Source organism: Punica granatum, chromosome 5 (assembly GCF_007655135.1).
Source record: "Punica granatum isolate Tunisia-2019 chromosome 5, ASM765513v2, whole genome shotgun sequence".
NCBI classification, from domain to species: domain Eukaryota; kingdom Viridiplantae; phylum Streptophyta; class Magnoliopsida; order Myrtales; family Lythraceae; genus Punica; species Punica granatum.
Window position 1 is genome coordinate 14,518,438 of NC_045131.1, and position 18,943 is coordinate 14,537,380.

At 34.4% G+C, this 18,943-nt stretch overlaps 1 protein-coding gene across 1 annotated transcript; it reads left to right on the forward strand.

Annotated features, from left to right (window-relative positions):
• Nucleotides 1-5,659: 5,659 nt before the first annotated feature.
• On the forward strand, nucleotides 5,660-7,896 carry LOC116208163. Its single transcript, XM_031541431.1, has 3 exons — nucleotides 5,660-6,770; nucleotides 6,881-7,070; nucleotides 7,164-7,896. The coding sequence occupies exons 1-3, from the start codon at nucleotides 6,354-6,356 to the stop codon at nucleotides 7,730-7,732; spliced, it is 1,176 nt and encodes a 391-aa protein (XP_031397291.1). The 5' UTR covers nucleotides 5,660-6,353; the 3' UTR covers nucleotides 7,733-7,896.
• The last annotated feature ends 11,047 nt before the right edge of the window (nucleotides 7,897-18,943 follow it).

The following is an 18,943-nucleotide window of genomic DNA, read 5'->3' on the forward strand; positions in this document are numbered from 1 at the left end:
TCCTATTCCGTACATATATCTCTTTTATAATTCAAAAAAGAAAATTGTTGGTAACTTTCTTTTTTTTGGGTGAAATTGTTGGTAATTTTATTTTAGTATGCAATACCTTGCGTACATAACGTGGGAAAAAAAAGAAAAAACTGTCGAAACTAGAAAGTGAAAAAGGCATCGACTAAAATACCGTCCATTTTTCCATCTTATCTAAGAAGCCACCATTTACTATTTCATAAGGTGAATTAGATTTCAGCGGGCTCATCATAAAATAAAAAGTGAAAGTGAAGAGAAAAAATGAAATAAGTTATATATAATATATTTCCTTTTGTATTTAATTTTTGAGAGGGAGATATTTCAACTTTGTTGGGGATAAATAAAGAACATAAAAGACAAAGCAAGATCTTAGAATGAAATTTGAAAGCATAACACCTTGATTTGATATTGATGATAAATATTACTGTCCTAACCTCATTTTATACAATAAAAGTAATAATTATTTCACGAGAAACTACACGCGCTGAGAAATTGATAATAAAGTTTTCCACAGCTAGCAAGGGAAAAAGATAAGGCTAAAATAGAGATGATATGCAAAGTGCAAATTTACTAGGTAAAATTTTCGCACCGGCTAGAGAATTTTTCGCACGTAAAAGATAAAATAGCCAATTTTTACTGAAAGCGATTTTATGAATATTATGCTTCCCAAGAAAAAGGTGGGTGCTGCTTGATAATGTATCCTGCATGATTGATTGGTTCAGCTGTTTTCTGATCATTCGAGGTTATAAAATAATTTAATGGTGATAGGCTAGCAACAAAGAATCTCGAGAATAGTCCTTTTCTTTTTCATGATGAATGGTTACTAAAAAATTATTTTAATTCACTTGTTTTTTTTTGTTATAAAATCAATTTCGTTTCCTTCTCTATTTGCAAATTAAAAGGATTAGTTGATATAGTTTTCCTTATCTTAGAAATCTTATAACAAAATAATATAATTATTAGTACTACGTTTGGTTTCAAAGTGGGATTTTAAAATCAAATTTTGATTTTAAAAAATAGTGGTATAAATGGGGCTCACCCTTTGACTTTGTATGGGTTATTTTGTTTTATTGTGGAAAAAGAGTAGTATAAATGGAGCTCACCCTTTGACTTTATATAAATTATTTTGTTTTATTGTGAAAAGAATTAAGTTAAAGTATGATTTTAAAATCTTACTTTCAAACCAAACGAGCCATAAGAATATTAAATTGGGAAAATAAAGGGTAATTTAGTAAATTCACATCTTTATTGTCCATCAATTCACTTATTTCTCGCATTATTCTCTCCCCCTCTCTTCTTTCTCTCTCGAGGTGTACCTCCATCTCTTTTCTCTAAATGTTGAGACATATTATCCCACACGAAAAAACTAAAGAGAAATCTACGGTTTATAAGTGATTGGATACCACAACCAATCAATTCGAATTTATGAGTTGGAGATGAACCCAATTACTTATAGTGATATTTTACACTATCTCTCACCATTTTCTATAGGTAAAATGCAGAAATCTCCCTCTCTCTTCTTTCTCTCTCGATGTCCACACCTCCCTCTCTTTTCTCTATATGTTGAGACATATTATCCCACACGAAAAAACTAAAGAGAAATCTACGGTTTATAAGTGATTGGATACCACAATCAATCAATTCGAGTTTATGAATTGGAGATGAACCCAATTACTTATAGTGATATTTTACGATATCTCTCACCATTTTCTATAGGTAAAATGCAGAAATCTCCATTTAGATTTGGGGAAAAGATGCTCAACCTCTTTGGGGGGGGGGGGGGGGGGGGGGGGGGGGGGGGCACTTAACCGAAGTTAAAGCGCTTACATTTGAAAAAATAACGGATTGTCTTCTTAAGACCATTGCGTTTACTTTTTTTTTTTAATTCAACCACTGCATTATAGAAAATGTTCTTATAAGACACTTTATATTGTTAAACAACTTTCTTTTTTTAATGAAAAAAGAATAGGAAAGCTTCAAATATAGAGAAAAAATTAAGAGAGGAAAGGGTGGCGGTGGCCCACCATTCGCTTTTGGCCATTGGCCACCACCGCCCCAGGTGATGTGATCGGTAGGCTCGAGAGGCCTTGCCTATGGTGGTCATGGCCAATAGTCGGCAAGTACGAGGAATGTAATGGTGTAATGAAAACATGTATCGTCATATAATAACACCACTTTTTGGATCTCGTAACCTCATCAAATGTTATGATGCGGATATGATATTAAATTTTGAAAACTGTTGCAGTGTGAATACAATTTAATGGAGAAAACCACTAACGGTGCAAATCTATATACAATTTATATACAATTATAAAAGCCAAATCAACTCATCGAGTGGTGCCTTATAAAATATAGGTAGTCCTTGATCAAATGACTTTTAAAATTTTCACCAATCATAATGTGATAGGTGACATGCTATTATTAGGCCACATCACTCATGAACTCCAAAAGTTCTTGGATTATAAAAGTTGAAAAGACATATATATTATTTAAAAAAGAAATATGAACATTTTGTGATTACATGTCCTCAGAATGAGCAAAACAAAAATTATTATATCTTATGATATACAAGGAACTCAGTTTTTTATAAATGACATCGATTACATGAGAAAAATAGAAAAATAAAGAAATTCGAACAAATTATGATGAGTAAGAAATAAAATATATTCAAATATGTGATCGCAAATGAAAAAAAAAACTAAAACCTAATCCTTATAGACAAATTTTAGTCATTGAAGGAATTTTATGTTATTTATATGTTCAATCCAACAATGATCACAGGTTTGTTAATACACCCATCAAATCTTGCCTGTACTTACGAGACTTTCATCTAGTTTTATATTAAAATACATATAGTTTTGCCTATTATCTAATCCATTGTCCAAGACCATTTTTAAGCCCACTTGACATCTTAGCTCATTTAGTAGAAGCTAGTAAAATTAGAAGATACAATGATATATTTATGACAAATTTTAGTTATAGATTTTTATTTAATTTATTATGATTTTAAAATTTTTTTTTGATGAAATTAAATGATTTGGATAATTATGGACTTTAGGTAGTCAAATATGGTTACGAGTTTTTAAGACAAAGACGAATGTGGTGCAGCTATGGTTATGATTTTCCGACTGTAGTCTGGTTATGATATTTGTAGCATCCACCATATAGGCACTGTTGCCATCCCAACTACCGCTGGCCGACCTCTTTCTCCTCTCTCTTTGGAAATAGAATGGAAACAAGAAAAGGATGGGTGATCTCCATCTAGACATAACGTCGCAAAGGCTACCGGTGACCTCATCTAGAGAGGTGGTGATTTGCGTCGAGTGATCAATGCCTTTTTCTTTGTGCTCTCTGTCTTCTAAGAGAGGAAGAAACAGAGAGCGGATGGGGTAGTAGTGGATCGTTTCTGACAATCACCACTCAAAACAACGTTTCCCGTGGTCTTTCTCCTCTATTTCAATTAGCTTCTTTTTCTTTTATTTTTTGTTTATTTTTTAATTTCTCAAATTAAAGAAATTATTTTAAAATTAAGAATGGTCTCATACAAACATTTTATATATTTGATGGCCTTATTCAGTGAAAAAATAAATATAAGGCCTTAAGAAATATATTTCCAAAAGTTATGCTTCGAATTAGTATTTTCTCTAAGAATAAAGGTTTGGTCAAAGTAATCAACTAAGGTGTGCCTATTTTTTATACAATGGAGCTCAATGTTATTTATTGCATTTTACCGTTTCTTTTTTTATTTAATACAAATTTTCTTGATTTTCATAAAACATAATTTACATATATTTAAAAATTATGAAAAATAATTAGACTTTTACGAAAATTTACAAAAGAATAATAAAAAGTATGCCATACCAAGCGCATTCCGAGCACAAGTCTTACATATTTCAATTCATCAGCATAATGAGTTGTCAAATTTGAATAGTATCTTCCAAAAGACTTTTATATGCCCAAAAATTAATTAAAAAGAGACATTCATTTTCTTACATCTAGTTAGTATGCCCAAAAGCTAATTAAAAAGAATAGGTCATTCTTAGACAAATAATTTGGTTTTGGGTCTGCACCCGCCTCCTTAGATATTTGATTTGATATTATGCAACAGAAGGCCTCCATTTATGTAACAAAAATGTGCCACATCAATACTTTGAGAACTTTAGGAGCATCTGAACAATTGACCTTCCATTTTTTTGCATTTACTTTATATAACCAAAACTAACTAAAAAGAGACCCCCTTCTCTTATATGTAATTATTATGCCCGAAAACTAATTAAAAAATACATTATTCTTTGACAAATCTTTGGTTTTGGGTCTATTCTTGCATCCTTGGATATACTAATTCGAATTACAATCACAAAATTCTACTTCGTGTGTGACGAGAGTATTTTATGTAAGCATTTTGAAAAAGAGTAGTAGCTCGTGGTTGATTTTCTCTTCAAGTCTCCTCATCAATATATATCTCGATATTTTTTTTTCAAATTTGTATAACAAATTTTCAAATTTTCATAATGTGCTAATTTAGTTGCATGTTTTCGAGGATATTTTTTATTTCATATCTTTTTATAAACATAACATTATCAACAAATTCACCGAAAAATTATTAATAGAAATAAAACTGCAAAAAGCCATGCGCCATATGACTAGTTTTTTAACAAGGAACTCAATGTTATTTATTGCATTTTACCCTTTCTTTTTATTTAATTTCTATTATTTAATACAAGTTTTCTTATTTTCTTAAAATAATTTACAAATGTTTAGAAATTATGAAAAATAACTATACTTTTATAAAAATTTTAAAAAAAGAATAATAGAAAGTATGCCATATCAAGTACAAGTCTTATATATTTCAATTCATATCATCAACATAATGAGCAGGCAAATTTTAATATTATCTTCCAAAAAGATCTTTATAATTATTGGATAAAATGCTATTGATAAATCTAAAAGATATAATAGACAAATTACATATCATACCCAATAATTAAAAGTTTGTATAGAATCACATGCAATGACAACACAAAATCTATTTTATTTATTCTTAAATTTATTAAAAATAATATATGCGACACTCTCATTTATTTTTCAGTTAATTAAGTACTCATATTTTTTGTACCAAAACAGAAAAAATAAAATTAAAACCCGTAAAAGAAAGATATTATACTTTCTCCAAGAAGACATCGTTGAGCCAACAATGCTCGACATCCGACGGTGCAGATCTCTCTACTTTTGAAAATCACATGCATGGGCAAAACCGTAAATTCAGCATGGGAAAGTTTGTCCTATCCCATTATCCCCACTACCGTATTCAACAGTTCTCAATATCCGCCACCTCCCGTGGCCGCATCTGCGAGGCCAGGCCCCCCACGAACCCCCAGAAACTTCCACGGGGGCATCCCCGTCATTTCACATCACCGCCCCAAGCCCAATCTCGACCGCCCGTTCCGAGATTTCTCCCGAACCCCCGTCCCCAAGCCCCGAATCGCCCAGGTCCGCAGAAGCCCCGCCACGTCATCGCCCCGGAGCTTGGGATAAGGACTGACATGGCAGTCTCACGTGGCCAAGTCCGTCCTAGTCAGCACTCGGCCCCACTCCCTCCTTCTACTTCTTCTTCTTCCCATTTCCCCTATAAAAGGAGCTGGGCAGCTAAACAAATGGGCCCTCTCGCTCTCCCTCTGCGTTCTCACAGGCAATACTACTCTTGGGATTAACCGCTCCGGAATCTCGCCGGCGACGGAACGGAAACAGAAACCTCACCGGCGGAAATGAAGAATCCGGCGAGCCTCCCCTCTCTCTGCGCACGGATTGTCCTTATCTCCGATCATCGCCGTCACGTCCCCCACGAAAAGCCCTCTCCCTCTCTGCTCCGCTAACTCCTCTCTCTCTCTCTCTCTCTCTCTCGTCTCGACTTCCCTTCCATCTCCAAAAACCAATTCCTACCTCGAGAGTTGAAGCTAGAACTTGCCGGATTGACCTTCTCCGATCGGGTCCTCTGCTAGATAGCTGAATGCGCCTGAATTCCTCGGTCCAGGAACAGAGTATTTGGGGTTTCTGAGGCATTAATGTCGTGTTCATGAATTTTGTGTAGATATATATGTTTTTTTTTGTGGTTTTGGGGGGTTTTGTTTGTACATGCAGAGAATCAGAGCCATCGGTTTTTGATACAGTGTTCTGATGAGTCACTGTTCTTGGACATGAATCCAAAGCTTCTGAGCTCTTGAAAATGGAGCGCCAGTAACATCACAGCGACAACCGCCACAATTGACCTTCGCTTGAAATTGAAGTTGAACACAGTGTCCCCAAGCTACCACGCTCTCCGTCCAGATATGCCCCCGAAGATCCAGCCAATTGACATCGATCCTCAAGTCCTGCGCGAACCGCCTCGCTCCGACTCGTCCAAGCCGGTCCTCAAGTCCAGGCTCAAGCGGCTCTTTGACCGGCAGTTCCCCGGCGTGCTGAGGAATTCGTCGGCGGAGAAGCCCAGCACCGGCGGTGAAGCTCAGTATAGCAAGGATGGAGCGGGCAACGAGTTTGAGCCGAGCTCGGTTTGCCTCGCGAAGATGGTCCAGAATTTCATTGAGGAGAGCAACGAGAAGCAGTCGGCAGCTAAGTGCGGGCGCAACCGCTGCAATTGCTTCAACGGGAACAACAATGATAGCTCCGATGATGAGTTCGATGTTTTCGATGGTTTCGGGGAAGCTGCGATCACTGGATCGTACGGCGACGTCTCCGATTCTCTCAAGGTGAGCACGAATCCCTTCGTTGTCTCAAATTAGTTGGATATTCGATTTGGAGAGCTGAAAATTCAGGAATTTAAGTGGAAGATTTTGACTATTCTGTTCTTACTTCGCAGGTTCTAATTCCGTGTGCGACCGTCGTTGAGAGGAACCTGTTGGCGGACACGGCGAGGATCGTGGAGAAGAACAAGAGCCACAAACGGAAGGACGACTTGAGGACGATCGTGGTGGAGAATTTGTCGTCTTTGGGCTACGATTCATCGATCTGCAAGTCGAAATGGGAGAAGACCTCCTCCTTCCCTGCCGGTGAGCACGCATACACAGTCTCTGTCGATATTGTCGATCGTACAGTTCAATTCGGAGCGGAAAGTGATTGCTTTTGATTGATTCGGGTTGCAGGCGAGTATGAGTACATAGACGTGACCGTCGACGGGGAGAGGCTGTTGATCGACGTGGACTTCCGATCGGAGTTCGAGATCGCGAGATCGACCGGCGCGTACAGGGCGGTCCTTCAGTCGCTGCCGTACATATTCGTCGGGAAGGCGGACCGGCTTGGCCAGATCGTGACGATCGTCTCGGAGGCCGCGAGGCAGAGCTTGAAGAAGAAAGGCATGCACATCGCTCCCTGGAGGAAGGCCGAGTACATGAGAGCGAAGTGGCTCTCTCCGTACACCAGAGCCGCCGCCGCCGCAGACGCCCCGGAGACGGCCGGACCGGAGGCCAACGGCGAGGGGGACCCCGGCGGGGAGTCCGACGGTGGAGAGCTCGAGCTGATCTTCGGCGAGGAAGCGGCGCAGGCGGATGAAGCCACTGCCGCTGTGCCACCGGCGCCTGCACCGTCACCGGCGAGCTCGGAGCCCGGCGTGGGTGCGCAGACGTGGCAACCCCCGGCGGTGAGGCCAAAGAGCATCGAGAAGGGAGCGAAGATGGTCACCGGATTAGCTTCTCTTCTGAAAGAGAAACCCTAACAAATTTTGGAAATTTTTAACATTTTTCTTCATTTTTTCTTTTCCAGTTTTTTTCGGCTAAAATCAGATATATGCACATGAAGGAAAAAAGAAAAAAAGCATATATTTCATGGAGATAAAAATAGAAATTATCCACAATAAATTTCAACTTGTTTCTTGTTTTTTTTTTGGCTATATACTTAATAACCCCATCGATGGACAATAATAACAATATGACAATATTAAGTTAATTAATTAAATTAAACAATCGAAAATAGTACAATTTTGTCTGTGGCAGAGGACAAAGGAGTAAAAGGATGAAATGGGTTTGTGAAAATCTTAGCAAACACCTGAGATTGAGAATCTTTCCATTAATTGATTAAATTTTAAAAAAATAGTACAATTTCCAATTTATCACTTTATTTTAATTTACATTTGTCTGTATGTACACGCGTGTATTGTGTATGATGATATGTGGATGTATCAAATGAATAATGATAAGCTCTGCAAATCTTCAGATTTGCTCAGGGGCAGGTTCCCTGAAAAGGCAGCAGATGGGGGCAGATAGTGGAGGAGGAAGAGGGGGCCTTTTTCTCCATTCATGATGGGGAGATGCGATTTTCAGATTTCTCATCTTTTCATGCCAACTCCCAAATTCACAAGAAAATTAACCATCTTGGGGGTGAATATTATTAATTATTAGTATTTTTCTCGGGAAATTCGGTATTTATTTATTAATTTTACTATTTTATTTAGCATCGGGCAGGGTTAAATATTCCGGGAGGTTGTATTGTATGTATGTATGTATGTATGTGTATAATAGTAATAGTCATGGGTGGGTGTGGTTTTGGTGATATGACGACGGCAGAGGGGGGGTTGAAGCTCGTGGCGTTTCGATGGCCGTGCTGGAGGAGACAATGGGCTTCGTTCATCTCTCATTACAATGGCGTGATATTCCCTTTATATTTATATATTTTATGTATATGTACAATATGTATTTTATATGTCCTCCCCCATTACTTCTCAAATTCTCGAGACATTTTTGGATTTCCTATATATGCCGAGACGCTCCCTCTTGGAAAGGGCTCGCGCCACGGTATCCGTCGCGATGAGTGCGAACATCGGGATGTATCATTATTGGATGGTTGCGAACCCGTATAGTGTAGATAGTCATGTCCAGTTGATCGTTACGCAATATCGCGAATCATATGAATACCGTGTTGATTAGGTTGACCGAGTCAATGTTTGGGAGGTGAGGAGACAAATGTATCGCACGTACGAGGTATATCACTTGTCACTGTGTCACGAAAGATAAAAATCGTTTTCGTTAATAATAATCTCTTTTGTGATATCTCTAAAAATCAATAGAAATTAGTGAATTTTTACTAATTTATTAATTGTGATATTATCGCGTGATACACTTATTATATTATATATAAGTCTTTCTCGTGGGGAAAGGGGAAATAAAGGATCACAAGGGGACTTGAGCAAGGAAGATCATCATATGCTTAAAGCATTGAGATGAGATTGGGAATGGGGGTTTGAAGTTTGACCGTTCTTGGGGGTTTGACCGGTGACATATCTGATCTCAATTGGTTATTAATTCCATGCCCCATCGGGCAGAGCCCGGCCTTGACTCTTGTAAAACTATCCCCAACCCCCTCTCCATTGGTCCCTCCTTATCTGAAATTTATTCCCAAAAATTAATTCAATTAGTTTATTAATTTCGTACTTACACACACACTCACCACAAGCAGTTTAATTAGTTCTGCCATTTTCTTTAATTAAATCAAGTCAATTTAGTTTAATGTATCTTGGAATTGTCATAAAACTTGTCAGAGGGACTAATCCCTCGCTTTTAATCTCGACTATCCACGTGCATTCCACGTAAAGGGCATAATACTATGATTAACAATTGGTCACGTTGGTCTAATTGGCTGCCCATGCTCCTTTTTCTTTATGTGAAATAGTATGGCAAAGTCCGGGACTGGCCGAGTAAAGGTTTGAGGCATTTCAATTTGCCCAAATGGGTCTTTTTTCTTTCCACTTTAACCGACCATAAAATCGATAAATTTCTCCAAAACCGCCCACGCAAGTCACAAGGTTTAGATCCCTAATCCCTTACCCGAACTACGTATGGGAGTCAGTGTTGATGATCGGGGTCTGACTCGCCCATTAAGGCGATTTAACTTATATTTGTACCGGTTGATTTGGATATCACTTGCCCTCTGTAAAAGAAAAGGAAAATATTAGATGTAGAGAAGTGATGTTAGCCATATGGTTTTCAATTTTTATATATAAATAAATTAGTCGTTATTTTAAATTGGTTGGAGTTCATGGTTGCAAAGTTGGCCTACTTCTTAAAAGCTATAAAGTAGAAAATTAAAATGAGTGATGCCATTTATTCCAAATTGGTTCAAAATTGGTCCCCAAATTGGTCGGTTCACTCTAAAAGCGATAGGAAACAAAGTTTTCATTTACCCCCCCTCTTTTATCCAAGTTTGAATTGAATGTCAATATTGTTACCCGCACAATATCCGTGGCAAGAGGCATAGAGCCTTGAATAAAACTTGGTAACTACAGTCCGATCGTCTACGATAAGAAGAGCCCACAAAGAGGGATGGATTCAGGAATTTTGTTCGGGGATGAAATTCAAAGAAGTTACATGAATGATGAAATCGTAAAATCAAGGAAAATGATAAATTGACAAAATATACCATAAATTCCAAAGGTTTTCCCGAGTCCAAGGGGGCGAGCACAACCCAACACTCCCCTGTCCTCTTTCCCCACACACCCCTCTAAATCTGTCATTGCACGCAACATAATCTCTGAAAGTCTTGTTTTTAAACTTAAAATTTTTGAGAAATTTATTTAATGTAAGCCCAAGCCCGCAACTTAATCTCAAGAAATCTCGATTTCGAACGTTAAATTTCGGAGAAATTCTTTGATGGAACCTCTCTCTTTCTGTTATTTAAGGATCAAGGTAGACTAATATTTTGGTCTGCCTTTGGTCCAATTATTTTCTTAATAAACTTGACAGAAGAACTCCTGCTGGTGCTGGTTATGAGGCCAATCAATTTCACCGGTCTCCCCTTATTTATAAAATATATCATCCCAATACCAGAAAAAAAAGAAAAAGAAAATGGAAATTTAAAAGTAAAAAAAAAAAAAAAAAGAATATCTGGAAACCTGATGTTGCTTGAGCCTCAATTTTTATATTTTACCTGGAATTTGAAAATGAAAATAAAATAAAAAGCGCAATCATTGTGGCGGGTTCCACTTGTAATCCAGTATGCTTGGGTATATTCATATAGGGAAATTATAATATGAAAGAACTTATATTATCCTATTCATTAATAAATTTGCAGTGGGTAGGTTAGGCTGCAGAGCTATCTGATGAAAGAGAGAATTAATGGAAAAAAAAAAAGAACTTATCAATATCAATATGATCCATAAAAATCGATCACAATCAACAACAAATCAGCACTAGCCCAAATATATTAGTACCGAAGGAGTCTGCTTTCGATCTTACGTACATTTTGATACAGCAAATGATCATATATCTCAATTCATTAGTTTACTATCGTGTCTGAAGTGATATGATATACAATTGGCGACATAATAAATATGGGATCTCTTTATCATGATTCACCCTTTATTTTAATCATAATATATTTTTTTCTTTATTTGCTAATTGTTGTTATTATTAATGATATATATTATTGGTTGAGGGAGATAAGACTGACAACTGGGGGTCTCTTTCTTTCTTGATGCAAAGCTAAATAATAATAAAAGCAATCGCCCTAAGTTTGACAATAATAAGACCTTTTATGAAAGCAACCCTCCACCTACTCTCTCTCTCTCTCTCTCTCTCTATCATGAGAGAGAGAGAGATGGGGTGTACAGTGTGATGGGAGAGATTGCTTGTGAGGTGTAAGTTTGATTTTATCTGGGACTTTTGCCTACACCACACGAAACCGGGGTGCTCAACTCATATTGAAAATGAACCAAAAGCTATTTCCTTCTCTCTTTTCTTTTCTGGCCAAAAGGAAAAAGGAAAAAAAAAAGTAGATAGCGCATTGATTAGAAGTAAAAAATTAAACACTACATAATCATATTTATAGGAGCATTGTTATATCTTCTTAATAATTAATTTGAAAATTTCTCTTAATTTAAAATTCACTCGCATTAATATGAGTTGTAATCTATACAATATATAGGGATTTGTCAATAGCTTTGAATGGGATTTTGAATTAGAAAGATTTTTAAGTATACCACTTAAGTGAATTTAGTATTTTGAAGAAAAAAATTATTCATCATTTGTAAAATTTTACTAAATTGTTTCTTAGGGAAAGCGCGGGACTTGAGAAATGCCAATTTGATATGACTTTGATTTTGGTAAATGAATTTTCCTGGAAATTTGCTTTTCTTTTTCAATATGTTATTATATATATTGGTTTGGTTGATGAAAAATCCAGGAAATATCAGTTTTGATTTTTTTTTAAATTTCGGTATAAAAACACCTTTCTCGGAAAAACATGTTTTTGAGAAATTTCCTTGTCAACATAATAATATATCATGTTAAATGATTGAAAATATTTCGATACTGACATGAATAATCTTGTATTGTATAGAATATGTGAGGTATACGATGCGATTAAAAGGGACAATCTTATATCAATAATGGGAATAGAGAAATTTTAACAAATTTTGCCAAGAAAATTGACTTGATTATCTGGTTCTCTCATTCAATTGGATTTAATCAAGGCCATTGAACAAGTTTCTCTATGGATGCAGGGTATATAACATCCCAACCTTCTAATTAACTCGTTGATATAAATTATAAATGCTAGTGACTTTAATGGAAAATCTATAAAAAAAGAATAGAAGAAATTAATGGTCTAGGTGAAACCGTGAAAGAGTATGGGTAATTGTTAATAAGTGATAACTAACATTTTCATCAATTAAAAGCAAGACTTTGCAGTACTTCCTTATGAAAAAAAAATTATATGATGGTTTAATATTTGTTTTTGCATTTCAGTCTTGGGTTAAGGCTTAGTTTGGGAGTGTTGTTGCTGATGTAAAATAGTAAAAGTGTTTAATTCTAACTATTAAAAAATAAGTGTTAATTGTAAAATATAATAAAATGCTTGAAATTCATCAATCTAAAATTATTAAAATTAAAATTAACTATTGAAATAGAGGTTATGCATAACTAATCTTTTATAATCATCTTCTAAAATTTTGGAGAAAAAATTACGTTTTCAACCATTAAAAATTAGTCAAACTATGATTTTTTTTGGGTAAGCTAAAACTATGATTATAAGATGTTTTGCCAAACAATATTTTTACCTAAAAGATTGTTGAAAAGCACTTATCTAATCCCTTTACATACTTCCCAACAGACTCCTAATTATGATTCTTTGCATATCAGTGCAACCTCTAATGAAAAGATTTTTGTCCATGAAATTTTTTTTTCCATGAACTAGTAAGTGCTTAAACTTATAATAATTTAACATGAAAACATTTTTCTGTTGCATCATCCATGAGATTTTGAATATCACAACCATCTAATTTAAAGGATTAATGTTGTTAGATATGATATGATATGATATGATTTATTTATTTCTTCACTTGTACTCTAGGGAAAAAGAAGAAGAGCAATCTCAAAGTATTTACTTCTTTGAGGTTACACAAGAGGTTCATAGTGTAGTACAATAAAACAGAAATTTCAATTAATTAATAAAGAAATATGGGTAGTTTCAATCTCAAACTATTAATCAAATAAGTAATGTGCATACCTTATTTTCCTTGAAGAAGAGGAGAAGAAAATTAAAAGCAGTTGACCTGACATTTTTTTTTTTAAAAAAAATTCAGATCTATTGCTATCACGGTAAACTTGCTTGTATCTTCACTAATCCACTTTTTCAGCTCTCCCCGAGTCTCAAAGGCAAATCTTACGTACTCGACCAATGGGATCAACAAGAATAAGTTCGTACAACATGACCAAAGAAATTTGAAGTCCGATGATTTATGTAAACAACTACACACTACAACTACCGAGCCAAAGCCATTCAAGATATTCAAGTCACATTTTCCGCTTTGCTAATTTTCTAGATCATTGTGTAATTTTCTCTACTAAGAGTATAGCTACTCCTTGATAAGGATAATAATACAGTCGCCCTCGCCATTGATTAAAAATTAAGACATTTTAGATTTATTTTTTACCACTTTTTGTGTCTCTTTATCTTTCATTCTTCTACCATCTATTGGAGACAAAAGCTAATTTTTTTTTTTAAAAAAAGAGTTATACCTCGGTTTTATGGTAACACATGGTGGATTCGCCTCGTCGTTTGTCCATGTCTTCTAAGCCAAAAACATTAAAAAATCAAGGAGATCATTCGTGCATGATTCTTGTATTCCTCTTCAAGTTTCCTCCCTCCCTTTGTTTGTCTTTTCCTCCTCATCCCCCATGCATAAAAATAATAGACCATACATTAAAGAAACTCGGATGCGTTGTCTAATCTAATTTTCGATCGTATCTCATACATTGCAAAGCCGACATTAGGGATGTGCCTATAAATCCTATCTTAGCTAGCCTGTGTGAGGCCTCACGTAGATTCTAGACAACCTAGGGCCTTGCACATTTATGCTACGGCATGTTTCCAAAGGGCACCTTCTATGCAAAGCATTAATCATCCTACGAAACAATGAAAATTAAATACATTTAGGAATTACAATTATAATTAATCTATTACATTAGGTCGCGCGGTATCAATGTTTATTAATGAGTAAACCGTGCCGTGGTATGAGTTGCTTAAGCCTTACATCCATTATTCCTACTTCTTCAGTTTTGCTATTTTCTTACTTGTAATAATATCTAATAATATTTCTAAATTCTAATCTAAGGGCTTGCCACCATTGTGAACGATACACGTAAAAAATAAAAAAAAATGGAATTTATCTTGAAAAATACGAAATAAATGAATAAAAGATTGTACATTTATCTATTAGTATAAACGGTTAGCTGGGCTATTATCTTTATTAACTAATACTCTTGTTTTCCTATCCAAGTGTCACGTCATCAAATTTCTCTCCTTCTTTATTGTTTTCCCAATGTCCTCTTTATTGTCCAAGTCCAGGGTTCCCTATTGCCTGCATTTAACAAAAAAAAAACATTTTTGGCTTGAAAGGGTATACTAAAGCCAGCACTCTTAATTCCTTCATTCTTCGTTTTCTTTATGCATGATATTTTACATACTTATATAAAATTAAAATAGATTAAAATTTAAATAAATACAACCTATAGTCAAATATTATCTACTAAATGTAAACAATGATATAATGTGTAATACAATATATTTGTTATTTTTGTTTAATAACTAAAGAAAATTACTTTCACAATATTGACATGCAAAATTTACCTCCACATCTTTTTTTTCTATTTTTATGTTATAAATTATATGTTTATCTTTAATAATTATCTAAATTAACCCCTTCAACTTTCAATTTTCTTTCGCATTCTAAAAAGATAACCATAATATTATGAATGTCCATACTTCTATTAGGTATGGTACTTACTACTCGGCGGGAGATCCACACTCTCAGGCAAACTATATTTTGTGATTATTATTTTTTATGTATTTATTGATTAAAACTTAAATAATATGAATGTGGCTTATCATATGAAGTATGATATAAAATAAATAAAATAAATGGTAAGCTGACTAATCATAAAGATAGTAAAAATTTTATAATATATATTAACCGTTATAATTTTCAATTATAACGAAACTATCCTCAAATTTTTAAAACAAAGGCACATGAAATTTTGAAACAATGATGATATCGGTTAAGTTACAAATCTAATTTGATTTAATCAAAGGATCTTTCTTTGTTTACGTATTACTATTCGTCATATTTATGTGCAATAGATACCAAAAAATTAGTTATAGATTATTTATATATTGTTGAGATCGATCATGCTATGAAATATGATCTATTTCTTGGACAATTGCATAAAATTCGCAAAAAATTATTATTTTTGGTTTAGACGAAATATTATAAAATTAAGTTAATATTTTTAACTAATTATTGATCGAATGAGTCGTTTCTCCCAAGCAACAAGACGCAGGACTTGTGCCTAGTATATGGATAAAGAGTCATGTACGCCGATGGTTTTTAATTGGAACTATATATCCGGCCCTGGCATGATCTCGAAATTAAATTAGGGTGATAATATAGCGGTCCAGTTTGGGCCATTCCTTTCAACTTTTAATTCCTCCCTTCTTTTGTCCCCATCTTCCTAATTTCTTTGAGTGTTTATAATGAAACTATCCAATACCACGATCAGTTGAAGTCTGCCCAAAATCATTAATTATTTGTTATATTGATATGGTGAAATGTTGATAAATTAAGCTCCATCGTCCGCGTACTGATAAGCTCGTTCATTCATTTGCTGCAACCATATCTGTTGCTCATGCAACATGGTAGGTACCCCCGAAAAATTCTCTAATGACAATGCCGGAATTCTTCATTGATGCCTCCATTTTTAGGATGGAGTGTAATTAAGATTACAAGCTACGAATATTTCTTTCATGGCATAATTAATATGCCGCTAATTAATTGACTAAAGCAAATGATATTTCTAATCTGACAACAATTATATATTATTAATCCAGATGAGGAAGCAAAATTCTTCTAATTAAGAAAGCAAAGATGGATATATAATTTCTAATTTGATCATAATTTGTATTTCGTAGATTTGAAGGAAAGTCCAAATCAAGCTACTTAGATCATTAAATGGGCTTTCCGTTTATTTATTAGGCAACAAACCATTAATTTAGGAATAGGGCTGCTCAGCCTATTGCGGGATTAGCTGAACATATACATCATCCTAAAATCCCAGCATTAACAAATGTTCGTACGATATGGCAATTAATGGCCCTCATAATTAATTAACTGTCGCAGAGAAAAATTCAGCTAATTAATTATCACCTGCAATTAATTAATAACACTGTGATTATTTCTTACAGCTTGCAATTTCCATTTTAGGGGAAGGGAAAAGCAAGTGAAGTACCCCTACAGAAAAATTGAAATTTATCCCTTTCAACTGACTAAAAATTATCTTTCTTGAAAAGTAAATGTAGTGCAACGTCACGTATTTTTGCCTATGAACTAAACAGTTTCTAATTTGATTCTCACCAATATGACTATCCATATCTCTTTATTTAATTTTTTATTTACTTTTACTATGCCTATAAACATCCCTTATAACGAAATTTTCATTGCATTTACCTTCTTAAGCTATCTCTGATTTTGAGATTACTCTCAGCTGATATATATATATATATATATGTATGAATATATATATTTTTGTTTTGCTCGGAATCTTCTATTTTCTGTGGATTTTTTTTCTCTTTTGAAAAATTCTGTGGAATATTGAATGATGCTGGCATCTTTCATAAAGGCAATTTCAGAATGTCCATCTATATTTACAGTGGGGGAGAGGAGAGCCTTGAATTAACTTCAGAAGTCCTCTATTCAATATATAGACATATACATTTTCATTTCTTGCCTTACATCATCAATAAATTAAATTGCTAGATGCCCATGTCCTTATTCATATCTATAACTGTGAATTTAATGCTCTCAGCGATATTGTGCCAGACCAGAAAGTTTCAGAACTTCGGTCTCGAGTTTAGGGACATTCAGGTTCGAGTTAAACCCTGATCATATCTACGAGGAAGTTCGAGAAATGTTTTCAATGTTCATTATTTCTCATTTACTCAGAAACTTCTCCTTGATATAACTATTGTCTAATGAATTCTCCTGAATGTTTTCTTCGGTCGTTTGAAGGCTTTACCTAACATATCCAGTGTTTGTTATTGTTCATTCTCTGTTATCTTATCTCGATTGAGCGTATTGTCGCAACACTATATGTAAAATATATCAGCTTGTTTTTAATAAAAGTGGATTGCCGTTCTTAATTTAAAGTTAATCTCATTATTTCTTTCTGTCTTAATAACAAATAGAGAATTAAATAAGAGCAGCAAGCTCTCTTTATTTATCAATATTCAAAAAATTTGTTTGATTAGGTAATCTTACATTTCTATTATATTTTTAACTGAAGCAGTTTGGAACCAGACTCGGCCTAACATTTTTTATAATTTTCATAATATAACACCTAATATTCCCAAATAGAATAGGCCAGTATCAGCAACATTGTCATCTTGTGATTCTCTATTTCAAAATTTTATAAACAGCGGCAGTTGACGCAGTGATGTGAAGCCACAACTATTATATACGTCGGACTAGAATACCCATATCAATTTTAATTAATGTATGATTGAGTAATATATATATATATATATATTTATAAACCAATTAATAAATAAAACTTAGGCAAAGGACAAAAAACTTTTGATAATCTCAATTGTCAACAATTGGCTAAGTATATATAGTTCACTCCACCACAAATGTGATTCATATTTCACTAGAATTAAATTGTGTTGTATTACTAAGTTGGATCTTTTCTTTCTTTCTTTTTTTGGAAGAATGTCATTGATATCTATGAACAATGGTAATTAATTATGATTTACTCAGTGTACCCTAATTAATTATGATTTTACTAGCCGTGCCACCAAGGTTTAAATATAATTTTACGAGCTTTTCCAATTCCTGACCTCACTCGATCGACAATAATTTGGCTATATCACGAAATAAGGAATTTATTGATACATAAGGTTGGGCTGAATAATACTTTTCAGATTTATCCTAGCTGTAGTTATTTTGAAAAGAGAATGCAGTTTGCCTAATTTTCGTTCTTATCAAATTGAAGGATGATGGAATAATCAATTTTAACAGGCCATGATGCTATATGACGTCCAGAAAACGCCAAAATTGCTGCTGGTTAAATAAATAAAATAGCAATATTTTTACATTGATGATTGGCGAGTTGTTACGTAATTTGGCTAAAAACCATTATTATCATAACCGGATCGGACATTGAACCGATCGAAGCATGGATTCATGGGTTTATGGGTTCAACCGGATGTTCGATGGGTCGAATTGCTTGTTTAATTATAAAATAAATAAATATTTATTATTTTAAGAAAATAATATAAAATACCAACATGGATGAAGGTTCATGAAAGCTATAGAATTTGGTTGACAAATATAAGATCACAGTAACCTCAACACACAAGGGTCTAACCTTCACAATTCATTCAC

What these genes read in the sequence shown, in the direction of transcription:
- LOC116208163 (XM_031541431.1), top strand. Translation starts at nt 6,354, where the DNA reads ATGCCCCCGAAGATCCAGCCAATTGACATCGATCCTCAAGTCCTGCGC. An exon ending in ACGTCTCCGATTCTCTCAAG is followed by an intron (nt 6,771 to 6,880) that starts GTGAGCACGAAT and finishes CTTACTTCGCAG; the next exon opens with GTTCTAATTCCGTGTGCGAC. An exon ending in GACCTCCTCCTTCCCTGCCG is followed by an intron (nt 7,071 to 7,163) that starts GTGAGCACGCAT and finishes TTCGGGTTGCAG; the next exon opens with GCGAGTATGAGTACATAGAC.